Below are 26068 nucleotides of genomic sequence, written 5' to 3'. Positions count from 1 at the left end.
CGGTTCACAACGACAGAATGGAACTGGAAGAGCAAGAGGGACTGGGGCATCCTCATCACACTCGGATGGGTACTGTTCACCACCTAGCAGCTTGTACCGGGCATCGCTCATTGCCATGTGCACTGCAGATACATAAATTCAATTGACATGTGAAATAAAAAAAAATTATGGAAACAAAAACAAAATAATTATGGAAACAAAGTATATACTAATTAAGCACAATATACCAGCGCTCAAAATATAATATGTACATTCTTAAAACTATGGAATAAAATTACATGTAACTCATATTAACATCCCCACCACTCAATCCTAGAAAATCATATTAATCGATGCATGCACTACTACCTCACGTCCAAATCGAGAGCAGAGTACCATCTACGCATCATCTAAAGCTCTAATCATGAGAAAACTATTAACTACGACATGATTTTTCAAATCCAAAACCCAACCCTAATCACCAAGAATCCCTAATATTTACAAATGTGCACGGATAAAGAAGGAAAAAATGGGAGCAATACCTTCGGAGAAGGGTGGAGAACGTTTCCCCCAACTAGACCTGGGCATCCTCCGGGTCGGGTCGGGTTCGGGTCGGGCCAAAAAAAGCCCGGTGCTTTTTCTAGCGGCCCGTGCCCGACCCGACCCGGTGGCCGGGCCGTAAAATTGAGCCCGCACCCGACCCGACAGCCAGTCGGGTCGGGTCGGGTTCGGGTCGGGTCGGGCCGGGCCTATGTAAAATGTCGGGTTCCTTCGGGTTTTTTCGGGTTTCGGGTCAAAAATTTTAGCCCGTGTCCGGCCCGTCAGTCATACCGGGTCAAAAATTTTGACCCGAGCCCGCCCATCAAACTCTTCGGGTCGGGTCGGGTCGGGCTATTTTCGGGCGGGTTGGGTCGGGTCCGTCGGGTCGGGCAGCCCATGCCCAGGTCTACCCCCAACTCACCCCCCAAAGGCCGGATTTGGGGGATCTTGGGGGGGGCGGCCGGTGGCAACCCCTGGACGAGCTCTGGGCGGGGAGGCGTGAGGGAAAGAAAGGGAGGGTGGGGGGAGGAGGCCGGCGCAGGCCCAGGACATTGGCCTTGTCGCGCCAATCCGCATGGCGCGACAGGCTTGTCGCGCCAGTGCATGTGGCGCGATAGGGAGGGCCACGTCATCGCGGTCGCGGCGCTGCGCTGGCTGGGGCCGCCAGCGTGGCCACACTGTCGCGCCACATGCACTGGCGCGACAGAGGCTATCTGTCGCGCCATGCAGCCTGGCACGACCAAACGGGCTACACGCTGCAAATAAAAACCGATACGGTTTAAACTTAAAATATTATTTAAAAATTTAAAAATAAAAAAAAATTCTCAATCCCCCACCCAAAGCCAAATCGTCGCCTCGGCAGACCGACCGCGTCCCCGCCATGGCGCGGCCGCCGGATCTGATCGAAGACGCCAGCACCGAGATTCTCCTACGCCTCCCGCCGGACGATCCGGCGTGCCTCGTGCGCGCCTCCCTCGTCTGCAAGGCCTGGCGCGAGCTCCTCTCCGACCCCGCCTTCCTCCACAACATCTACGACGTAGGTCCCTACGCTCGATTCGTCGTCGCCGCCGCCAGCGCCTCCCCCTTCCCTGCGCCGGCGTTCGACCGCCCCAACTGGTGGGTCGTTGAGTGCCGCCACGGGCGCGCGCTGCTCCAAACGTTCGAGCAGGATGCGCCCGCGGGCCTCGTCGTCTGGGACCCCATCACCGGCGACCAGCAGCACGTGACCGTGCCGAGGTACCCTTACTTCTGCCAAACCGCAGCGGTGCTCTGTGCCGCGGATGGCTGCTTCCACCTCGACTACCACGGTGGCCCGTTCCTCGTCGTCGCCATCGGTACATACGACGAAGCGGATCTCACTTGGGCGAGTATTTACTCGGCAGAGACTTCAGCATGGACCACATCGTCCTCCATTGAGCTGTGTGGCTACATCGAGGAGAGCCCCAGCCTCCTTGCCAGAGACGCTCTCTACTTCAGCGTTCAGCTAGGTGAAAGGATTCTCAAGTACGACTTCGTTGGGCAGGGCCTACAGGTGGTCGATGCGCCGGATATGTATAAGGAGATGGGGGGCATTGTTGTGGCTGGAGAAGATGGTGGGCTGGGATTCGCCGGCCTAAAGGATGGCAACCTCCACCTGTGGTCATGGGCCATGGCAGGCTGGTCCTCGTGGCGTCGCAGAGTGGGTGCAAGGCAGGATCATAAAGCTCAGGACGCTGCTGCCCACTATCGAACCATTGACCTCAATCGATGTGATTGGCTTCCGGGAGGACACAGGTCTGTTTAGATGAAACGCAAAAGATTTTTGCGTTGAAATTTTGCTAATTTGAAGTACTAAATGAAATCTATTTACAAAACTTTTTGCACAGATGGGTTGTAAATCGCGAGACGAATTTAATGATGTTAATTAATCCATGATTAATCAATAATTAGCAGATGGTACTATAGCACTAATGTTGCAAAACATGGATTAAGTAGGTTCATTAGATTCGTCTCGCGATTTACAGCCCATCTATGCAAAAAGTTTTATAAATAGACTTCATTTAGTACTCCATGCATATGTCGAAATATTCGATGTGATGATTTTTTTTGTGTTTACGGGATTTATGGGGTGTGAACTAAACAGAGTCACAGATACCATTTTCATTAGCACAGATGTTGGCGTCTTCGCAGTCATGCCCAAATCAGGGCAGGGGAACAAGGTTGGCGATAGAGGGTGCTATTATGCAATCGCACCCTACACTAGCTTCTACACTCTAGGTACTTGGGCCTTGTTATTATCTTTAACCTTTACAGTGGTCACCTTATATATGTTTGTGTTTTTGTTTGTTCTCTTCAAATTTAAGTCTGATAATAGTTTGACTTAGCAGCATATGGTTAATGGACCCAGGAGTTAGCAGCAATGAATTTGTGAAATTAGAATATTGCAATCAGGATCCTCATAGTACCACATTACTTTGACATGCTTTAATCCTATTGTATATAGCACAACTTTAACAGTACTGTATACAGCATAAGCAATCTCATTTGTTTGTGCGGTGATTTATGTATTATTGTATTTCAACTTATACTGTATACAGCATAAGCAATCTCATATGTTTCTGCGGTGATTTATGTATTATTGTATTTCAACTTAGACTATACTTTTTTATGTAAGAGTTAGCGAAACCGGATCAAGATGGGTGAACTTTTTTTTTGTGGTACCTGCTCTCAGAACAAGAAAATTGAAAGTTTCAATCTCATATGCCCTGAAATAATCTTGGTTTGGTTTTAGATGCTATATATGAACCACTATTTAAGTTGGTTAGGTACTTAGAAGAACTTAATGAGTTTATTATTCTTTTACCAATTTATGCCTGTAAGGCCACTCTGATGCACGTTCAAAACCCAAGTTATAATCAGTCAAATCTACATATGCCAAATATGTGTAAATGCTGAAAGCTTTTGCATTGTGTCTTTTCAGATCTTGCTAAGGGCAGATTGCCACCACCGTGAAGATGCAGTTATCCATCAATTAAAACATGATTGATATACTGTTAACTTTTCAAGAAAGAAAAAGGTTACCATGTTCAATTAGAAATGTTTAGTTCTAGGCTGTGCTGTTTAAGTAAGAATCTGTAAGAAAAGAACTGTGTACCATGCTCATCCAAAATAGTTCAGTTTTTTAGTTAAGCAGTTTATAGGAAATTGGTTGGTCTCTTTTGAGCCTTTTGCCCTTTTCACAAGTATATTTATGGCTGTGGGCCAAGATCTGTGTCAGGTTTCCTATCTTTTATGCTTGGTTAGTCCATTTGGAATCCATATACTAAATTCTGATACATGAGTTATTCTAGTGTTAATTTGCTTTCTTTTCTAATTTCCACCCAATTAGTATATATTGCCAGTCTTTTATGTCATTTTTAATACTGTCACATTTTTAAGGGAACATTTAAATACTGTAGGTTAAGATTATGCTATTGGCATTAAAAAAACACCAACACTGACCGTTGTCTTCAGGAAAAAGCTTAAAAGCTGCAATTTTTCAGTATGAGACACTTGTAACATTCCATAATGTCATAGCGGCAAATTGTCATCCTTGGGAGATCACAGTAATCTAACGAGCCAAAGTTGGATAATACTACTATAGTAGGCAGACTTATCAAATCCATCAACTTGATTCTGCTGGTTTTAGCATCTTGCAGAGCTGATGCTTTTTGAGTTCTAATTTTTTTTGTTGGACACTTTAACTAAGGAAATTGTAAGGTGGTACAGTGCTAGTTTGTGATGCTCATTCTTGATAGTATTTTGCAGACATCTTACCCTAATGCATAACTCACTATTTCCTTGCAGCTATGTACTCAGTTTAAGTATTTTGCAGAGTATTTTTGAAGCACACTATTTGAACGGAAAAATATTGCGATTCCTTGGACTGAGTCACGCAGTACCAGTTTTCTGCCTACACTTGGAACTGAAAATATTTGAATTTTCGTTCATTTAAACTCAGCACAGAATATTGGTCATATGGTGTATGAACTGATGAATACTGAAAAGAAAACATGTGCTACCATATACTGTTGATGTGTGGTCTGTTACACATGCACTAGCTATATATTTATTATTGTGAGGGTAATCCTGGAACATGTTTGCCTGACGAAGGTACTACTGCCGATATTGCAACATTATAAGCGGCTATTGTATCCAGGACCAGGAGTATCTGCGCTCTCTGTCATGTAATGTAATATAATCTAATTCCGTTCCACATACATCCACTCTATCCCATAGTTGTTGGCAAGCATTTAGACAACAGAATTAACATCTTTTACTGAGCATGTAAACAGGGTCCACAAACAAACGCGAAGGCAGTTAAGCTTGGGTTGCCGGACTACCGTTAGTCCCTAGTATGTTCCAACATAGGCGCACTTCTAGTTTTGTACATTAAACCGTCTTAAATTTGATCAAATTTATACAAAAACATATCAACATTTGTACTACCAAGTAATTATAACTAGATTCATAATGAAATATATTTTTCATATTATATTTTATATCATAAATTTGATATTCTTCTCGTTAAACAAGGTAAAAAATAAGAAAGTTTGACTTATAACAAAACTTAAGTGCATGCATTTAATAGAGGGAGCAACAAGCTTATGGCGTTGTAGGTTGTCTTTCCATGCTACCATTTTTTTGTAGAAACAAAAGCTTTACTAAATGTTTAAAGCATGTTTACAGTCTTGAGCAATAAGCTGCTCAACCCAGTGGACCTGATTGCACCAAACTCGACTTACAAGGAGCAAGCCACCTCCTGAACATTAATTTAGGATTTATGGGAAAGCTAAATCTCACTTGAGTGATTTGGAGGTTCTTCTTCCCCATCTACACCTCCTTTTCCAACTTCGGCGAGTAGCTCTGGCGAGGTTAGGTTCGAGGTTGGGGGGGGGGGGGGGGGGGCTGCTCACCGCCGGTCTTAGAAGGAGGGTTGGCGGTGGCAAGCCAGTTCGACGGTGGTGGTGGTGGGCGCGGGGGCGGCGAGGCCGGCGAGGAAGGGCTGGGGCGGGGGTGACGACGACAGGTTGGGTGGTGGCGTAGGCACAGGTGCAAGGACGAAGAAGGTGGAGGAGGGGAGGAGGAAGAACAGTGGCGGAGGTAGGAATTCAAGATTGGGTGTACATACGTATTATCGAAACCGAACAATCATCGCACATAAAAAATAGAGCTTCATGAAAATAAGGTTAAATTTACATGATACAATACAAATAGTTCCTTAATCTATTATCCATACAATAAAAAAGTTACAAATTAACTCGACGAGGTGACTTTTGGAAACGGGAGATGATGTCTTCATCAGCAACACGTAGGAAAAATTCCTTCTCAATAAATGGAACCAATCAATCATTTAAGTATTGATCCCCATGCTATTTCTTAGCTTGTTCTTCACAAAATTCAAAGCTAAAAATGCCCTTTCAACACTTGCTGTTGCAACTGGTAGCAACGACACTAATTTCAAATCCGCAGATTCCGCGCCCGCTGTGGCCGCCGTGCACTCGGCTGCCACAGTCGCCGGCTGTGCAGCAACAGCAGGCATGGCCCTGCAGCTGCCGCCGACGCCGATTCGCCCTCCGTTCTGTGGCTCCGTCAGATCTGCTGCCAGAGCCAGCAGCCAGGTGCCGGCCACCGCCGAATTCCAAGGGCAAGGGCCAACCCTAGCTAGCAGCAGCAGAAAATAGAAGATGAGAGGTGAGGTCGATTGAGGAATGAGGAGAGATCTCATGGAGAGCCCCGAAGGGGATTGGCGTGAGGGTGAGGCAGTATAGCTGAGATAGTAGGCCAGTCCACGGGCCTAATTCTCTAATTTGGGCTCAAATAAACATGATCTAACTCAGTTTTATATATATACACACACACATACTTGCTAAATTTTTTTTGTCTAAATTATTGGGTGTACATCTGTACACTCATGCACCTCAATTGCCTCCGCCCCTGTGGAAGAAGATGGAAGTGATAAGGTGGGGACAGATGGGTGAATCCGAGCCATCCATTTCAGATCCAATGGCTCAGAAATTTGAGTGAGGTAACCAAACTAACAAAAGTAAACTCTATTTAAAGCAAAAGAGGAAGTCTATAAGGAGTGTGAATTGTGATAACTAGCCAAAAATCATCAGCAAGATAGTCGCCCATTGCGACCTTAAATTGCAAAATGGGCACACAAAGTTTATTCGTCGACTGATGAAACATGAAACTTTTACTTGGGTTCAGTCTGCTCTGCAATCCAACTCTGAACCTCCCTCCAATCTCCATACCCGTTCTTAGACCTTCACGATTCCCAACCCGTCCTCTGAAATCTCCCGCGCTTGTGAAGCTGCAGCTTGACGGAGTGCATCTTCCGCGCCACCGCGCCCCAGATCATCTGCACGGCGTCGCCCGGGCGCGACGGGTACTGGTACTCGAAGTGGCGCGCCACCTCCTTGAGCCTCCTCCACATCCTGGTCCACTCGTCGCGGGGCACGCCGCGGAGCAGGCGGAGGAGGAACCCCTTCCTGGCGGCGTCGGCGGCGCGCACGAACACGCAGAACTCCGAGTAGTCCAGCACGTCCTCGAAGGGCAGCTCGATGTCGTCGCTGATGATGACGGGGACGCAGTGGCTCACGATGGCGTCGAAGAGCCGGTTCGACGACGGCGTGTCGCCGGCGATGTTGAGGCAGAACTTGGACGTCGACATCCCCGCGGTGGCGCGCCGGATGCCGTTCTGCCGGACGCTGCCGTAGGTGAAGTGCACGTCGCGCTCGCCCTTGAGGAGCTGGTACAGCTTCTGGCGAACCTTGCCGCCCTGCGAGCCGCCGACCGGGTAAAGCTTCTTCTTCCAGCAATTTGATCCGTACTCTACTCGTGAGAACAGAGGACTGAGCAAGAGGTTTCGATCTTACGGCTTTCCTATGGATGGCACCCTGGAAGTACGCCAGGACGGGGCGCTGGTCGAACGCCGGCGACTCGTCGTCGCCGAGGGAGCGGACGACGTGGTTGTACGGCGCGATGACGTCCTTCTTGAGGTTGGCGACGTCCGGCGAGTACCTCCCGAAGTCCGACAGCACGAACATGGCGGCGCTGAGCTTCTTCCTGGCCTCCATCATGCTGTTGGGGTGGTGAGGCACGATGAGGTGGTCCTTGCCGCCCCACCTCCTCCACTCCTCCCTCCGCGCCAGGTACTTAACCAGCTCCGCCTGCAAGGCCCTGTTCCTGCTCACCCTCTCGCCGCGTCGGAGCTTCGAGTGTCGGTTGTAGCTCAGCGACGCGAAGAAGGGCACGAAGAAGACATCGGCGAGGCTCGCGTTCGTCACCCTCACGGCGACGCAGGGCTGGCCGCCCCTCGCCGCGCCGCCGCCGCCGGGCGGCAGGGTGGAGGAGAGGATGTCCAGCACGAGCCAGTACGCCACGCTGTGCTGCAGGTTGAGCCCGCCGGGGTAGTGCGGCGCGGCGCGGGCGTCGCGGACGTCGGGCCACGCCGCCTCCCCCCTGCCGTCCCACCCCAGCATGCCGAAGTGGAACTCCGCCGGCAGGTCGTACACGTACACCCGGAGCGCCGCGGTGTCCGCGTCGCACCGCCCGCTCAGCTCCCCTTCCCATCCTCCTCCTCGTACCTGCGGCTCCCGGATCACCGGATCGCTCATAAGCTTCACCGCGCCACCGCTCGCCGGCACGGACGCCGAGGCCGGCGGCGTTGGGCGGCGGGCGCCTTCCTCCCCGGCGAGCGCGGGCATCTTGTCGACGTCGCCCACCAAGGCCGCGGAATCGGGCACGGCGTCGTTGATCCTGGAGCTGACGAGAGCCCAGCAGGAGAAAGCTAGGAGGGAGACGGCCAGGAACGCCACGAACCGGAGGGCCCTCCGGTGCTCGGGCGGCGGCAGTGGCTGCATCTTCCTCTCCGCCACCATCCACGCGGGCGATTCAATTTCAATTCACCGCCGGGACCTTGTCAAAGCAGCCGCGGGAGACAAGACGATCGATCCGCATCCTCAGGAACCATCGCCCCAAGAACCGGCGGCGGCTCGACGATCGAAGGGCGTCTCGATCTGGTTCACCATTTCGGCCTCTGCGATCGGTGATGCATGCTGATCCTAGGACGATGGCTGGCTCATGCGGCTATCTTCCGAGGGTACCCCTGCGCATGTCGTCTCCCTTTGAAAGTGTCAGCCGCATGCGCGCGACGCGACCGGAAAAATCGACGGTCAAAGGCGGCGGGATCGAAGCTCCCGGTAATCCGGTATCTGGCTCGCTTTGCACTTGCACACATCGATCAGTTGAGTCACTTCAGGCCCGGTTTAGTTCCAAATTTTTTTCTAAAAGTCACGTCGAATCTTCGAACACATGTATAAAACATTAAATATAATTGAAAAAATAACTAATTACACAGTTCAACTGTAAATGATGAGATGATTTTTTAAGTCTAATTAATCTATAATTAGATATTAATTACAAAATAGCAACGAAAGTGCTACAGTACGGAAATCCAAAAAATTTCACAAATTAAACAGGGCTTGACGAGGCGTGAGCAAGGTTCACCAAACCGGTGGGAACCGGTCCGGTTTGACCGGTTACCGGTCAAACTGGTCCGGCCCGGTTCCGGTTTGGTCCGGTACCCAACCGGCCAAAATTCAAAATTTAAATTTAAATTCAAAAAATGAAAAATTCCTAAAAATACTTCAAGGTGCAATGAATCTAATAGTGTCAAATTTTCTCAAAAATTCGTTTATTTAGTATAGTTTGCGGAGATTTAAAGTTAAATCAAAAAAGAAAAAAGAAAAAATGGGCCGGCCCATTAAAGCCCACCGGTCAAACCGGTCAAACCGGTAAAACCGGCCGGTAAACCGGTTGCACGGGAGCTTTTGAATTTGAATTTGAATTCAAACCGGTCAAACCGGCCGGTAAACCGGTCAAACCGGCCGATAAACCGGTCGGAACCGGTTGCACGGGATTTTTTGAATTTATTTGAATTTAGATTTGAATTCAACCGATTTCCACCGGTTACCGGTCAAACCGGTCCGGTAAACCGCTACCGGAGGGCGGCGGTTTGACCGGACCGGTCGGTTCGGTTAACCCTGGGCGTGAGGACTTTGCGTATGGCGTGACGAGGCGGCGAGGACGTCGCCACCTGCCGCGGCCGGAGAGGATGTGGGTGACCGACAGTTGGGAGTTAGGAGCGGCGAGCATGTAGCAAAAGGAAGCAGAGCAGAGGACTGGATCGAGAAAGCGTGGCAGGAGATGGAAGAAGAAGAAGCCATCGATTGATCCGCCATGGCGCCATGTTTGCTTGGGCTGGGCGGCGGTGAGCGTGCCCGTGAGCCACTCGCTGTTGACCCGTTGTGCATCATGCAAGCTTGCTGCGGAGTGCGGAGATCATCGCAGTGATAAACCGCTTGGCGCGAAATGCGTGGCATTCAACGCAAGATGGTTAAATTAGTGGGGAAGATTAAAAAAAAAAGCAAATTCAATACGCGGCCCGACACGTATCCAGGCTATTTCCCGTACGGCCAAGGGCCGAGCCCAAGATAACGGCTCCATTTGGATCCTCTTAGCGCGGCTCTTCCAGCCTCCGCATGAATGACGAAATGTAATCTATTTGCAAAAATTTTTCAAAAATGAATCTAACTTTTCGTAACGAATTTAATAATAGTAATTAATTGATGATTGACTACAGTGATACTACAGTAACTATCCTCAAATCACACGGTCAAAAACTTTATTAAAATCTTCAGAATTCCTAGCACGAGATTTTAAAGTTAGTTTTGTAAATTAATTTTGTTTGACACAATAATTAACCGTCAAACTCTTACTATTTCCTAGCATTACCAACCCCGACGCCGCCCCTATCTCATCCCGTCCGTTCCTCAGCCTGGTCAGTCCCCCCACACGCAGTCCCGCCCGCGTCGCACCGCCGCCCGCTGGCCGCTGTTACGCACAGCCGGCGAGGACGAGCGCCTGCGCCCGACGCTCCGCCCGTCCGCGCCGCGTGGCCAGCCCACGACGGGCCTCTAGCACCCGTCGGCCGCCGCCGACCTCCTGTGGGTTTCCCTCTTCCCCGCTGCGGCTGCCTCTGGGAACTGGAAGTGGAATGGGGAAGGACCGGGATCACTGGTAACTGATTTCCTCCAGGCTTCAAGGCCTCAATCCGAAGGTGATTATAAACCTATTTCGATTTTGCAAGCTTGAAATTTGAGAATTGGATGGAGATGATTGGCAGGCTTGAGTGTTGGCGAAATAGAATTATAGAGAAGATGAGCAAAACAGCACAAATGCAAGATCACAAGTGTTGGTGAAATCGCTATTTCGCTAGGCCTCTACTGCTTTTAGAATTTTAATGTACCTTATTATCTATTTATTAAATAAAGAAGTAAAGTTTTTTTTAGAAAATAGTGAAGTATTATGTGTTGTATTTCAAAAAAAATTATATGTGTATCCATATCCGTACTGCATAGATGAGCTTCTCTTGTTGCTTCGTACTTAGTTCATGGAGCACTATTTTAGGACTATTCCAACTTATATTTAGATGGCAAAATCTAAAGTAACAAGTCAGAATTCACGGGCGAGAAAAAAAACTGCGCTGGGCAGGTAGGACAACGAAATCTGCAATCCAGATGTTTTCTACATTTTTAGTGATATACTGATATGAACTTATAAATTTTCTACATTTTTAGCTTGACCACTGAGACTTGTGTGTAATATTATGTTATTAATAGTCAATTGAGTGCTGTACAGTTTTTTTTATCTGCTAATTTTACTAATGCCATGTTGATTGTTGCTGTTAGGAGAAATTCTTCCAGTTATCTAGTTGTCATTTTTTTTTTCAGGACCGAAGGATTGAAGAATCAAAACCACTGCTAGAAGACTTTCCGGGACACGACTCCTCTTTCGGATTCAGTAGTGGTAGACGCCTAGACGAGAGAAAAAAAGAAAGAAAAAAAAACAGTCAAGAAAGAAATTTTCCAAGCTTGCGAGTAAATTCTGACGGAACACTCTTTATCTTCTTCGCCACTGCACCTCTGCCGTATGGCTAAACCCCTCCCCATCCCCGCCCTGGCGGCGGCTCGCCTTCCCTTCCGCATCCTCTCCCCCTCAGCTCCACCTCCCTGCCTCCTCCCCTTCCTCCCCCCACCATTCGTGCCTCAGAGACGCAGCCTTTCTGCCTCCGCTGTATCCACCAGCAAGCGCAGCAGGCCGCTGGCCCCGGTCATCAGTGAGGGCAGTGACGGCGAGGAAGCCGCTGTCGGTCGGCCTGTATGTCCTGGATGCGGGGTCTTCATGCAGGATGTGGATCCCAACCTCCCTGGCTTCTTCAAGAACCCCTCCCGCAGCTCTCAGGACAAAATGGGAGAAAGTGCAGAAGGGCTTTTGTCTGCTGATACGGATGCATTTCTTGAAGATGAGGAGGTGCAGGTGGCGGAAGATGCATTGGTGTTAGAATCAGATGATGAATTGGAGGACCTGGACAGCGATATCGATGAGTTCCTTGAAGAAATTGGGGAGGATGAGTCAGCGGTGAAGGCTGACACTGATATTGATGGTTTTGCAAGTGATTGGGATTCCGATTGGGAGGAGATGGAAGAAGACGAGGATGAGAAATGGAGGAAAGAACTGGATGGTTTCACCCCACCTGGTGTTGGCTATGGGAACATCACCGAGGAGACAATCCAGAGACTGAAGAAAGAGAAGCTGTCCAAGTCCGAAAGGAAGCGCCGGGCGAGGGAGGCTAAGAGGGCTGAGGCTGAGGAGGACTTGGCCGTGGTCTGTGCGCGGTGCCACTCCCTGAGAAATTATGGGCTTGTGAAGAATGACAGGGCTGAGAACTTGATCCCGGACTTTGATTTTGATAGGTTCATTTCATCTCGGCTGATGAAGCGGTCAGCTAGCACGCCAGTTATCGTCATGGTGGTGGATTGTGCAGACTTTGATGGGTCATTTCCCAAGCGAGCTGCCAAGTCATTGTTTAAGGCACTTGAAGGAAGGAGGAATTCTAAGGTGAGTGAAACACCGAGGCTTGTTCTTGTTGGTACAAAGGTAGATTTACTTCCGTGGCAGCAAATGGGAGTGCGGTTTGATAGGTGGGTTCGTGTCCGTGCTAAGGCTTTTGGAGCACCAAAGCTGGATGCTGTTTTCTTGATCAGCGTCCACAGAGATTTGGCTGTTAGAAACCTAATTTCATACATAAAGGACTCAGCAGGACCTCGTAGCAATGTTTGGGTGATTGGTGCACAGAATGCTGGAAAATCTACATTGATCAATGCTATTGCAAAGAAGCAAGGTGTTAAAATCACAAGATTGACTGAAGCTGCTGTCCCGGGAACAACATTAGGCATACTGAGGGTAACAGGTGTTTTGCCTGCAAAAGCAAAGATGTATGACACTCCTGGCTTGTTGCATCCATACATAATGGCAATGAGATTAAATAATGAGGAACGAAAGATGGTTGAAATAAGGAAAGAATTGCGGCCACGATCCTTCAGGGTGAAAGTAAGTGACTTTTATACTAGTTCTATCATTTTAAAAATGGACTTTATATCCATACAAGGTCCCATAACTGTACATAATTGGAAAGGGCTGTTTTGTGCAATCTGTTATGTGGACGTTATCATTATCTTTGAAATAAGCCACATGCTCTTGTTCCTATACTAGAGGCATATCACTAACATCATAATATGATGATTGATGAGTACGTCAAGTCCATGTTTCTATTACCAAAAGAAAAAACTTGAATTCCCACTCACTCCTAGCATTTCCTTTCCTTGAAATAAAATTTTGTAAGATGATGGCTATTCATGTTAGTTTTTATTAGTTTCCCAGATAACAATTGAAACAGTTCCACACTTAGATAATTCATCTACCCATACCTTATTCCCTGAATATCCTTGTGCAAGTATTTACCCTTGGAGCTTTCAGAAATCTGACAGACAATATCAGCCTTAAACTCATTCTAATGGCGGATATTTATAATCTTTTTTCTCTATGTCTGTATACGGTTGCAGGTAGGACAATCCGTCCATATTGGAGGCTTAACACGTCTGGATGTGCTAAAATCATCAGCACAGACTATCTATGTAACTGTCTGGGCATCTTCCAATATTCCCCTCCATCTTGGAAAGACTGAAAATGCTGGTGACTTGCGAGACCAACATTTTGGCATCAGACTTCAGGTAAAATTGTTCTAGCATGCTGGGGGTCACTCATAATGACACAATTAGTTATCTTTAACAGAAGGTCACTTGCAGGCTACCTGATAGTAAGGTTACTTTATTGAGAAAGAGCACATGCTTTAATGTTGATTGAATAAACAAACATGCTATTGTGAGCTTTGTCCAATTCATATGTAACTGAAGTTTTCTATCTATCACAGAATTATGATAAGACAATTATATGCGCTTTGTATCATACTGATTCATATGTTGTTGCTGTAGCCGCCAATTGGCCCGGAGCGAACTAATGAATTGGGTCACTGGACAGAAAGACGCATTGAGGTGTCTGGGGAGAGCTGGGATGTCAACAGTATGGACATCGCTGTTTCTGGGCTTGGATGGTACTCCTTGGGCCTCAAAGGCACAGCCACTGTTTCCTTGTGGACATTTGAGGGCATTGGTGTGACAGAACGTGATGCGATGATTCTGCACCGAGCCCAATTTCTCGAAAGGCCTGGATTTTGGTTACCCATTGCTATTGCTAATGCTATAGGTGAGGAGACAAGAAAGAATAACGAGAGGAGAAAGGCTGAGCAAAGAAAAATAGAGGAGGAAGAAGAACAGCTTCTTTTGGAAGAAATGGTTAAGTGATGATTCTGTAGAGATAGTCAGGATTCTGTTTCTCCTGTCAACATGGCTTTTTGGTTATATTCTTCATATCTGTTGACATGGACTGCATCCTGTGATGTTTTTCTTTCCTCACATATATCTCATTTTTTAAATCTAATTTCCATGTGTTCTTTGCATCAGTTTGTCAATACCGCATGCATTCTACAGATTTGGTTCTTGTAACTTGAGGAAGATTGCGATATCCTAGAAGGCCTATTTCAGTTATGCACAAAAATGAGACTATTTAGACATGCAGACGTGGCCTATTCATTATCTACTTATTTTCGCTACCAAAAGGTCTCTCTTTATATGTTTGCAGCAACAGGCACCCATGTTTTAGTATCTGTTTTCAGCTTGTGATAGAGATTTTCCAAGGAGCAGTATTCAGAACATGGAGTGTAGAGGTAAGTTGGAACCTATATCAAATTTCGCGGCCTAATTCACATATTTAGCTCCAATTATTCTGTCAGTTAATGCATTGCTATATTACTTTATTTCGAATTTTCTCTGTTTTAGTTAGCCTTTTTTTTGCTAGCATGGAAGATGGATGAAAGCAGGAGTACTGCCGTACTGGTTTGCGTTTTCACATCCTTGCCTTTTTCTCACAACCTGGTATTCTTCATGGCTGTTCATTAGTGATTGCATGACACATCGCAGTGTTTATTAATTTGTAGTGGCAAGAAATTGGTGCCACTATGTTAGTGTTTGCTATAGAAGTAGTATGACAATATATCTACGCAAATTTTTTTTAGTCCTAATGATTTTATCTGTTTACTAATTACTACCTATTTGTGCTCCATATGGTTTTCATGATAATTTGTGGAGGATACAACTGTTCGCACATGTTCTTTTCTTATTGGAGTGTGCCATGCTCCGCTTTCTCGATTCGTAGATGACATATATTATTATCCCGTGTTCCTGCAGTGACAAGGCCGATTGTGACTGTTCTGACCTTGCGAAACAACGGTTCTTCGAAGAGCCTCGCTTAATTGCTTCTAGTGACAAGTTCAGTCGCACCAGGAAATTAACTAGCTGATTTTTTAATCTTACCAAGATTTATGATTCATGTGTAAGGATGCGGGTGAGTACCCAATATTTTTAGATATTTCTTCTCTAAATTATTTACGTAGAACGTCATTCTAGTTTATTTTATTAATTTTTTAATTGATCTAATAATTCAAAATATATATAACTTATTCCAATAATTTCGAAGTAATAAATTTATCACTTTGAAATTTATACTTGCCCGCCTGGCGTCCGCACGCGCACGCCTTGTGGGCTGTGGCTGCGGGCTGCCTGTGTCCCTGCAGCCGGCACGAGAATAGTCCCCGTGTTTGGTAAACATTTTCGTGAAAATTTTTCGGCTCTTTGATCATTAATTAGAGATATTAAATGAAGTCTAATTACGAAACCAACTACACAAATATAATACTGTAGCAGTTACTGTAGCTAATGAGATTTTGACCGTTTGCTTAGAGGATGGTTAGGCGCGGTTATTGTAGCATCACTGTAGTCAATTATGGTCGAATTTGACTCATTAGATTTGTCTTGAAAAGTTACACACATCCATAAAAAAGTTTCACAAATAAACTTCTTTTAGTATTCCATGCATGCATTTTTTTTTAATTTTACGTGAATAATGTCCGCGGCAGCGGGCGGTCGCCGGTCCGGTCCGCGTCCGTGTGCCCTCGCGCAACGGCCCGACACGCACGCACCAACACACACATCTGACAACAATGGCTACTTTTATTTTTTTTCTCTCCAATAACCTGCGGAGGAACGAACGGGGTCCCGGCAGCCGCGGGCCCAATGTCGTCAGGTCCAAACTCCAAGCCCACCAGACCCGTCGCGGCGCTCCCCCTGCGCTGGGCCGCTTCTGGCCTGCGCGCATGCGCTGGCGGTAGACTGGCCCGGGCGGGCCCGCGGGGTAACGCACTGGCGCGCTGTGCGCAGCGCAGCAGTAGGTCCTCCTGCTGCCTGGCTGCTTTCGGTTTTTACTGCGCCTACGGTTTCTTTCACTGCTCGTTTGGCTTGTTAATCAGTTAGTAATATTTTTCTTTTGTACCAAATCAGTACCAGCAATCAACTATATAAGCCAGCTAGCAGTACTTTTTCTTTTAAAACAAATCAACACCAGCCACAGTCAGAGCCTGTTTAGGAGGGCTCCAGCTCCTTGAAAAAAGGTAGAGTCGGAGTTGGAACAGGTGGAGCTAGTTTTTGTGGCTTCACCGGCTCCACCTTTTCGCAGACAAAACTGTTATTCCACCTTCTCACATACTACAGTATGGAGCCGCTCCATTTTTAGAGTGTTTGGTAAGGCTCCAGCAGGAGCCGCCGATAGAGTCGCAACTAGAGCTTGACAAACAGACCTCACTCGACCGTTCGGTGCTGAGTGATTTGGCTCACGCCGTTGACCAGAGCAGTAAAAAAACTCGACAGTAGGGAGTACGATAGCCTGCCGTTTTTCATTAGCTTTCCGGCCAAGAAAATTCTTAAACCCTAGCTTGTCTAACCATCATCGAGATGGATCTTTTTAACCTTTGCATGAAATTAGCACTTACCAAGTCAGCTTGATACGTTTCTTTTTTTTTTTTGAAACGAACCAGGCAGGAGAGCTGCCGATTATATTAAAAAGAAGAAACAACATCCAGACTGGACAAAACAACAACGACAAAGAAACCGACCAGTTGGATTTGGACACGGCCACTCCAACTCCACTCGAACTCTACTCAACAAACAACTGATTGGATTGGGACATCAACGCGGCCGCACCACTCCACTTGACGAGACTAGAAACAACCATAAACAACAAAGACCGAAAAGTAGCACCCAAGACTAACCAGGAGGCAAAGTAAGCCCCGCCACAACATCCCAGAAGTCTTTACTTTTTAGATTCGCTAAAGACTTGAGAAGGTCTGGTGGCAACTCCTTGAGTATGTCTGCACAATCTTGAATGGCATCCTCGTTAAGCTTCCCATCATTCGCAATGATCCCCAAGTCTTTTAACGCCTTGCGCTGGGCGAGGCGAACACTTCGACGAACTGACGATTTGTCATAGTGCTTGCACCTACGTCTTGCTGTTGATGTCGCCAACGGTGTCACTATTGATGGGGGTTCTGTACGAGTGCAAGCAAGCTCCTCAAACTTCATAGCAGTAACATCTGTCATGGACGTTGTGTCCATTGAAATGTTATGCACCTGTACGGGCACTTCCACCTTGATCTCAACTGTAGGCTGGGTGCAATCATCCGCAACAAGGAGGAGGACAATGGGGTCCTCAATCGCCGTACCCACATCCGAGGTTGTTTCCTCATCATCAGATGCATCTTCCACCACCACAACATCCTCAATAGAGGTGCCACCTTGTATGGACATTTGCTCTACAGGAAGGTCCAACGGAACCACCTCATGCTTCTCACATTCCAAAGGGATCATGGCCAAAGGCATTGTCCCGACAGCGAGATTGGAAATTCCTTCTGCCGGCTCATGAAATGGGAGAGTCGTGGTATCTATTGTTGTTGATTGAAACTCGGGAGCTTGAACTTGCAAAGTGGGAGTTGTTGTGTGTTCCAGAACCATCTCATTGGCGATGGGAATTCCAAAATCCTTAGAGGGTGAGTGTCCCACATCTCCAGTAGTGGTCACCTCCAACCCATTGGCATCCAAAAGCACACGAGTGGCTCGGTTCTCTATGGACACCGACTTCTCATCTGGCATGGAGTCTCGTGTAGACATGCAAGCAGCCGCAAATGAATTGAAGAAGGATGGAGTTGGAGATCGATGAACCGGGGAGCAAGGACCAAACAGACCAACCAAGTCAGCAGCATGAGGGTCTTCACTAGATGGCTCCACACGTTCCAAGTAGTTAGCCACCCGCGCTAGCCACAATTTGATGGTAGAGGCCTCAACCTTGAGTGGACTCAGTACTTCCTCGAGTCGAGATGTGAAGAACTCTTTGAGGTCCGAACGAAGCGACTCCATCACAGGCCCAAATATGGATGGAAGATCCGAGGTGGGCAAACCAGCATGACAACGACAGCCGCATTTAATACATGGGTTGGCATCCATGCCGCACCTAGCATGGGGATTAGTTGAAGCTGGTAGCTGATCATGATGCCCACCTGATGGTGATGCAGCAACGACATCCGCCCAGCTTCGAGCTTGTTGTGGATTGCGAGGTTGGACATCAGGGGTGCGAGAGCATGGGGCGACCGAGGGAGACCGGAGGCGGCAATGTCGCTCCCGATGTCCAGGGCGACGACAGCGGATGCAACGAAAAGCATCTTGGCAGGAGTTAACTTGATGATCGCGGGCAAGACAGCGATAGCATCTGCCACGAGCCCACGCTTTGAAAGCAATGCTACGCTCTGCCGGTGACTTGGACTGTAGTGACGGCGGCGGCGGCGGCACACGGCGGGAGGATGAGTCGTCGGAAGAGCGGCCTTCCGTTTGGGACACCGTAGGGTCACAGGTTGAAGGGGGCAGCATGACCATGCCTTACATGCCGCCCGGGGAAGACGACGAAGGCAGCGGCAAGAAGGAATCACTGGCGCATAGGCCGGCCGACGGCTGTACGACGCGGGACAGGAACACCTGCAGCTGGCGTCGCGGAGGATGGTGGTGGTGGCGACGCGGAGATGGGGCAGCGGCACCAGTGTCCCTCGCCGTTGCCTCCTGCTGCCGAACCACCCGGCGAGCCTCTTTCGAGGCTACGGCGACGTCACTGCACTCACATTGCGTCCAAGAGGGGCCAGGAGGGGAAGGTTGGGGCAGCGTAACAGTCGACGCCGGCGCCGGAGCAGACGTCTATGGCAGCAGGGAAGCGTTCCCTGATCTCCCAGCCCGCGCGACGAGAGGAACTCCTAGTGGGATGAATGGAGAGAGCGCGTGGAGGAGAGCTCGGATCCACAGCCGGCTGGGCTGGAGGCGGCCGGAGCTGGGAGATCAGGTGCGGCGGCGCCGGAGCGAGTCGCCGTGGGAGCAGAGCATGGGTGCGGCTCAGGCCCCCACCAGCTTGATACGTTTCACGACCAGCGGTTTACAACACTGCAACAGTTTTTCTTTTCTTTATACGGGTCACTGCAACGTTTTGTTTTTGTTTGTACTGGACACGCCGCCTTTCAGATTGCTACTACGCAAGTCGGCAAACACTACGATGGGGGAAAACTGATGAAAAATCCATGATGAAGTTAGTTGTAATCTAATGTTTGGTCTCACTTTTTTTTGCGAAATTCCTTAGATAAAGCATCCTTCTTCTGGCAAATGGCATGTAAAACGTTGGGAGAAGAGATGCGGCTTTACCCCTCTCATCGACCGATGACCGTGATAACTCCATTCAACATCCGCTTGGCGATGGCAAGCTTGCGACGAGCAGACACCGATACCAACCTGGCATCGATTCGACGACGGTGACACGCATGACGCATACACGTCTTAGACTTTTTTTTTTGCAAAGACGTCTTAGACATTTAAAGGTAAGCTACATCAAGATTTTGTTCTTTGTGCTTTTGTGTTGATCAAGCTCTGTTTGACCGCATCAAAATTCTATCTGTAACTGCTTTCTTCTTAATGAAAAACATACTCATGTATGGTCGCGAGAAAAACATTTAAAGGTAAGCTACATCCTAATTATCCTGAAAACTTGAAAGTACGCTCTTTTTTCTTAACCAGTTTCAATATTTATGTTGTTTTCATATGATATGTAGTTTTTTTATGGACATCCAATTTAGATCCTATTTGGATCCATGGACTAAATGTTGGGTCTAAAATTTAGTCTTTTAGGTGATGCAAACTTGTGGACTAAGATTTAGTTCCATCCAAATTAAAATTTAGTCAATTAGTCCATAAAATCTATCTAATTTGAACGAAACTAACCCAACGAACTGTGAATACTAAACTTCCCCTCACTATAGGCATAATTATTAGTACCAGATTGGAGATCAAACCGATGAGGCTATCGGTTCACTGGTTCACCGGTCCAACCGTAACGAATCGGTTGAACCACTGGTTCGATAGTTTTAGAGCGGAGAATTGAATCGCCCACAAATACTTTCAAATTGGTGCATTATCATAATATATAATAGATAATTAGCAACATAGAGTTGACCATAGATACAAATAAATTTTTAAATAACATAATTATGTAAATAAATTCCAACTAATCTAGCCACATGTCCACAAAAGATACTTAGAAATTATCATTTTGTGTGTTTGTGGTTGTTAACTCAAATAATATGATGATCAATGTATAATAATATAATAAATAACAATGTTTCATAATGTATTATAGCAAAATATGTCTTAGTTTAGTCAATTTCATAAATTTTGGTGCTCTAGATTTGTATTACGAAACATACCAAAAATAAATATGCATGGAAAATAATATAGTAGCATTTACAAATTAAAAAGACTTAATCTAAATATTTACTATTGTAAAACAACCTCAAATCATAAAATGAAGTTCACCATTGCAAAGAGCTTGTAACGAACATGGCACCATTGATGCCATTTCGAGTGATTTTGGTGATCGAATGACAACACAACACTTGGACTAATATGATTGTTAAGATAATCATTCTCAGGCTTTTAGGTTCAAGTGATGACAAAGAGAAAGAGAAGATAGGCGTAGCAAGGCCCGATGGACTGCCCCTACGGGGGTTCCGCTACCCGGTTAGCGGACGGGGGTCGAGGGGGAGCCGCCCCTCGCGGGTCTCAGGGCAGCGCCCTGAAAGCTCTTCGATTCAGGAGCACCGGAAGAACCGACGCCAGGGCATCGGAGCATCCGATGGTAGTCGGAAGAACCGACGCCTTGATACTTTGGTGCAGAAGGGAATCGAAGCCAAGTCAGCCTATAGGCACCGGTTGAACCGACGGTCTAAAATAGGGCATCGGTGCAATGGCCGTCCTTTGTACCAGAGACGATGTCAAGTGCCCAGAAGAAGTTTCTTCAGCACCGGTTCAACCGACGGTGCATCGGTGCATACCACCGGTGTAATGACGTCAGCGTCCAGGAGAAGATTCCTTCAGCACCGGTTGAATCGGTGAGGCATCGGTGCAAAGCATCGGTTCAACCGGTGGTCTCTGCGTCAGCCATCAGGAGTCCAACGGCTACTTCGTGTTATGAGTGACCGGATGAACCGACGCTACCCTGCCAAGAGGCATCGGTTCTTCCGGTGGTACGCAGATTTTCAGCTAACCGTTGGAGCAACGGCTACAAGACTTGGTGGCCTATATATACGCCTCACCCCGGCCATTTGAAGATTGCTGGAGTTGCTGGACATCCCACACACACCCAAGAACATCTCCAAGCCATACAAAAGCATCAAGATCATATCCTTAGCCCTTAGCACACTTTGAGAGTGTTGTGTAAAGGATTAGCTCTTAGTGAGTGAGTTTGCAAGGCTTAGAGCCTTTGTGCTGTGGTTCATTAGTGAACCAAAACAAGAGCTTGGTGCGCCGGCACCTTGGAGCGTGGAGCTCGCCGGCAACGTCATCGACCCTCCGACTTGGTGTGGAGCGGCGACGACACCTTTGTGCGGGGGACGTGGAGACCCCCATCCTTTGTGGAGAAGCTCCTTAGTGGAACACGGGGCCAAGGTGACCGTGATTGTGTTCACGGAAGAGACTTGGTGGCCGAGTAGCAATACTCTTAGTGAGTGCTACAACAACGTGGATGTAGGTGTGCCTTTGTGGCTAACCGAACCACGGGATAAACACCCGCGTCAAGAGTTTGCTATCTCCTATCCCGCTCTTTAAGCTTCCGCATTTCTTTCTAGTAATTTGTATGCCTTTACTTTCATAGAATAGTTTCTTGGTAGGAAAGGCTATAGGTTGCTAAACTCTTTTGGGATAGGGGTTTTTCACTAGAACAACCTAGTTGCACTTTTTGATAGCATGTTTTAGTTTAAGTTTTGTGCAAACTAGTTGGAGCCATAGGTCTGAGTTTTTATTAGTGCCTAATTCACCCCCTCCCCCTCTTAGGCTAGAGCACCCGATCACTTTCAGAGCTAATCGAAATAATCAAAATAGAATATTATTTATCTAATTTGGAGCGCATATGAAGCTGATATGAAAAACTGTCCTGTTCAATTGAAACCGGCCCGGTTCATCGGTACTTTAAAAAACCGACCGGTCCAACTGGTTTTTACCTGTCCGATTGCATTAGGGATGAAAATGGAAGGGAACGAGTGAGAAAACCATTCAATGTTTCCGTTTCTATATTGTATTACGAGAAACGGGAGCCGAAGCGGAATAATCGGGAATGTGAGCGAAACGGGATGTACGGGCAACGGAAATGGGTGGGAACCGAAAAATTTATCGAAAGACATTATTGTCCATTTACTATGTATGAATATAACACAACACACTCGTAAGCTATCTTTTTTAAAAAAAATATGATTAAGGCTTCATGTTTTCTATGTTTAAACGTGAAATGCATCGATCAATGTTGGGGAACAAGAGAGGATATACGATGTGTCTAATAATTTTTTTTTTAATTTTATAAATATGGGACTAATGCGTGATGATCCCGGTTAAAAACAGAATCCTGTAAATATGGGTGGGATACACTCCCTTTCCGCTTCCTACCCATTTTTGTATTTGTCTTTAAATTTGAAAATGGGCGGGCAGGAAAAATAAAGAAATAAAGGTGGGACGGGATTGTATAGACAGCCCGTGAAGCGAACTGAATATATGTACTCTCTGGTTCAGTCTTTCGCTGTGACTATAGGCATGAATGCACATCGACATTAAAATATAAATGCAAAAAACGACATTTCATATTTATATATGCATTTTATTTATATATGGGTTTCATGTAAAGTTTAAACCATGGATCCAAATAGATATGGATTAAAATTTGATCATCTAAAATTTAGTAATTAGTCGGGACTCAGGCAGATTATATATTTGTTCCCCGAGTGCCGGAAAATACAGGCTGCCGCGCTTCAGAGCCTGTTTAGTACTTAAAAATTTTCATGCGCTACAATAGCTTGTAACGTTTGACACTAATTTAGAGTATTAAATGTGAATAACTGATAAAACTCATTCCATAACTCTAGGTGAAATCACGAGACAAATCTAATGAACCTAATTATACAATGATTAGACAATATTGTGCTCCAGTAACCAATCTCTAATGACAGATTAATTAGTCTTAATAGATTCGCCTCGCGATTTTCCATCTATCCGTGTAATTAGTTTTATAATTAATCTATATTAAGTACTCCTAATGAGTGGTCAAACGATCCCAAAAATTTTTACCCAAAAATTTTTGGAAACTAAACGGCCTCTCAATTCACTCCGAACCGGGAGAACGAGCACATGCGCCGCAGTACCGATCCAACGGTCCGATGGCACCCGTGCCAGTCATATCCCGTCCGTCCCTCCGGCCCCCGCCCGGGTCCAACTCCCCGGCGCACCATCGACGTGCGATCAGCATCCTGCGGCCTATCCGGCATGACAACCACTCCCCCCCGTCCCCACTCCTCGTCTCCGCGTGCTCCCTCCCTCCCTCCCTCACCTGGGCAGCTCGTCTCATGTGCCGTCGTGATTCCCACCCAGGCCTACGCGCGCCGATTGCTAGCCCTCTGATCCCTCCCTACTCCATCAGGGCAGAGGGAGCCACCGCCTAGGCTTGCCACCGCGCCATGCGCGGCGGCCTCGCAGCTCAAAACGTGGCCTGCGCCACTGTACACTTGTACCCTCCCCTCGCACTCGTCTTGCATCACCACCCTGCTCATCGAGCCATCGAGTCTGCATATGCATATGCTAATTAATTAGTACGGAGTACTCGTGTATTTATTTCACTCACATCCCTCTCAGGCTCTCACAGTCACTCTCGCTCTCAGCTCGCCGGCTCTGTTCATTCCCTCGCCTCTCTTCACCTCCCTAGCTGTACCTTTCCCCGCCCCACCTCGTCCGTGTCCGTGTCCTTCCTCCCGGCCCGGGGGCAGCAGGACAGCCGGGGCAGGCGCGGCCGGTGATCTTGGTGGGCTCCTGGAGTCCTGGTGGGGGTGTTGTGTGCGGCGAGGGCGGCGGCGGAGCTGGGCCGGAGGCAGCAGGGAGCCGGAGAGGGGATGGAGGCGGTGGTGGACGTCAAGTACATGCCCACGCTGTTCCTGAACGGCGGCGGCGCGGCGGCTGCGGCGCCGGGCAAGAAGACGAGGCCCGCGGTTGCGGCGTGGGGCGCCGGCGAGGCGTGGGTGGCGTGGGTGTACCGGGAGTGCCTCAAGAACCACGCGGCGAGCCTGGGCGGGCACGCCCTCGACGGGTGCGGCGAGTTCATGCCGTCGCCGGAGGCCGACCCCGCCGACCCGGGCTCGCTGCGGTGCGCCGCGTGCGGCTGCCACCGCAACTTCCACCGCCGGGTCCACGAGGCGCCGCCCTCGCCGCCCCTCCTCGCGCTGCCCCCGCCCCCGCCGCAGCCGTCCGCCGCGCCGCACGTCGCGCGTGACGCCCGCGCGCCGCGGGGCGAGGAGGCGCCAGAGGACCGCCTGCCGGCGGCCGCCTTCGACGACGAGACCGAGTCGTCGGACGAGGAGGGGTCGGACTTCGACGAGGACCGCCCGCTGTCGCCGCTGCCGGCGCCGGTGGTGGGGATGCCGGGCTACCTCCCGCCGGCGCCGCACATGCACCTCGCGCTGGGCACCGGCGTGCCGGGCGCCTCTACCCCCGTGGCCGCGCCAAGGCCGCCCGCGCCCCCGGGCCCGGCGGGTTCGCCCGGCGCCGCGGCGGCGCGGAAGCGGTTCCGCACCAAGTTCAGCCCGGAGCAGAAGCAGCGGATGCAGGCGCTGTCGGAGCGGCTCGGGTGGCGGCTGCAGAAGCGCGACGAGGCGGTGGTCGACGAGAGCTGCCGCGAGATCGGCGTCACCAAGGGCGTTTTCAAGGTCTGGATGCACAACAACAAGCACAACTTCGTCGCCGGCCACAGCGCGCGCCGCAGCGCCTCGTCCTCCTCCCCCGCCGCCGCCGCCCCTCCTGCCGCCCCGGCGCCTCCTCCCCCGCCGCCGCGCGCGCCCGTCCACGCCGACTTCAACATCAACGGCACCGCCGACTACTTCCGCGTCGTCCATCCGGTGCCATCGACGGCGAGCGGCGCCGACTCCCCGCTGTCCGCCTCGTCGCGCTAATCAGTCGTGGCTCTCTTCGTAGCCTCGTGTCTAATTAACCAACCAACCCTAATGCATGGCGCTGGTGAAGCTCGCTGGTCTTTGTTAATGGTGGAGCCCAAGAAAGATGTACCAAAACGTGGGCTTTCGGGATCTGACGATGTAATGATGATTCAGGATTAGCGCTGATGAGTACAGCACTAGCAGGTGGTAGATTGGTGCTTAGCCGTAGCAAATTGTTCGTGTTCTTGAGCTGTGGATGATGGTCGCGGGTATTTGTCTTCATCTTGGCCTCAAGCTGTTCTCGAATGCTTGTTCCAATCAAATTGTTTCGATGAGTTCCAAATGCTCTGTAGTCTGTACCACATTCATTCCGTTCCTGCTGGCTGTGGGGTGCCTTTTGTTTTCGAGTGGTGACCTGCGTTTGTTTCGTGTGGAAGCCTGAAAAACGACCGTTCATTGGCATCATCGATTAGCAAAGCACCAGCGGCAGTCAAGTGCCCAGGGAAGTACAGCAAGCAACAGTAAAGACCGGGTGGCCCACTGGCCGGCCGGTAGCTACAGTGTCAATGCCACCCCAGTCCCCAGCTCGTGAAACTGAAACGGCTCGTGGCGTGCTCGGCAGCTTCAATGAAT

At 48.6% G+C, this 26068-nt stretch overlaps 3 protein-coding genes and 1 pseudogene across 4 annotated transcripts; 3 read left to right on the top strand and 1 right to left on the bottom strand.

Annotated features, from left to right (window-relative positions):
• Positions 1 to 1348: 1348 nt before the first annotated feature.
• LOC120679468 lies at positions 1349 to 4757 on the top strand (annotated as a pseudogene).
• A 1816-nt stretch (positions 4758 to 6573) lies between these two features.
• LOC120679652 (probable arabinosyltransferase ARAD1) lies at positions 6574 to 8602 on the bottom strand. Its single transcript, XM_039961294.1, has 2 exons — positions 7419 to 8602; positions 6574 to 7321 (listed from the first exon to the last, which is right to left on the bottom strand). The coding sequence occupies exons 1-2, from the start codon at positions 8421 to 8423 to the stop codon at positions 6809 to 6811; spliced, it is 1518 nt and encodes a 505-aa protein (XP_039817228.1). The 5' UTR covers positions 8424 to 8602; the 3' UTR covers positions 6574 to 6808.
• Positions 8603 to 10357: 1755 nt separating this feature from the next.
• On the top strand, positions 10358 to 14461 carry LOC120678494 (GTP-binding protein BRASSINAZOLE INSENSITIVE PALE GREEN 2, chloroplastic-like). 2 transcript variants are annotated; one of them, XM_039959701.1, is made up of 4 exons: positions 10358 to 10663; positions 11337 to 12996; positions 13509 to 13676; positions 13938 to 14461. In XM_039959701.1, the coding sequence occupies exons 2-4, from the start codon at positions 11536 to 11538 to the stop codon at positions 14304 to 14306; spliced, it is 1998 nt and encodes a 665-aa protein (XP_039815635.1). In that variant the 5' UTR covers positions 10358 to 10663; positions 11337 to 11535; the 3' UTR covers positions 14307 to 14461. The 2 variants fall into 2 exon arrangements, with proteins under 2 accessions (XP_039815635.1, XP_039815636.1); XM_039959702.1 differs by lacking the exon at positions 10358 to 10663 and having other exon boundaries at positions 10703 to 12996.
• A 9485-nt stretch (positions 14462 to 23946) lies between these two features.
• LOC120679892 (zinc-finger homeodomain protein 10-like) lies at positions 23947 to 25778 on the top strand. Its single transcript, XM_039961555.1, has one exon. It carries the CDS (start codon positions 24401 to 24403, stop codon positions 25451 to 25453), a length of 1053 nt encoding a protein of 350 aa, XP_039817489.1. The 5' UTR covers positions 23947 to 24400; the 3' UTR covers positions 25454 to 25778.
• Positions 25779 to 26068: the final 290 nt, after the last annotated feature.

The sequence above is a fragment of the Panicum virgatum genome, chromosome 6N, assembly GCF_016808335.1.
Source record: "Panicum virgatum strain AP13 chromosome 6N, P.virgatum_v5, whole genome shotgun sequence".
In the NCBI taxonomy this organism is placed as follows: domain Eukaryota; kingdom Viridiplantae; phylum Streptophyta; class Magnoliopsida; order Poales; family Poaceae; genus Panicum; species Panicum virgatum.
The sequence above is the reverse complement of the archived record's forward strand: the minus strand, read 5'-3'. Positions and strand labels throughout refer to the sequence as shown.

Coding starts and splice junctions, on each gene's coding strand:
- LOC120678494 (XM_039959701.1), top strand. CDS start 11,536: ATGGCTAAACCCCTCCCCATCCCCGCCCTGGCGGCGGCTCGCCTTCCC. Junction 12,997..13,508: donor CACGATCCTTCAGGGTGAAA/GTAAGTGACTTT, acceptor ATACGGTTGCAG/GTAGGACAATCCGTCCATAT. Junction 13,677..13,937: donor ATTTTGGCATCAGACTTCAG/GTAAAATTGTTC, acceptor TTGTTGCTGTAG/CCGCCAATTGGCCCGGAGCG.
- LOC120679892 (XM_039961555.1), top strand. CDS start 24,401: ATGGAGGCGGTGGTGGACGTCAAGTACATGCCCACGCTGTTCCTGAAC.
- LOC120679652 (XM_039961294.1), bottom strand. CDS start 8,423: ATGGTGGCGGAGAGGAAGATGCAGCCACTGCCGCCGCCCGAGCACCGG. Junction 7,322..7,418: donor GTGCCATCCATAGGAAAGCC/GTAAGATCGAAA, acceptor GGCGGCTCGCAG/GGCGGCAAGGTTCGCCAGAA.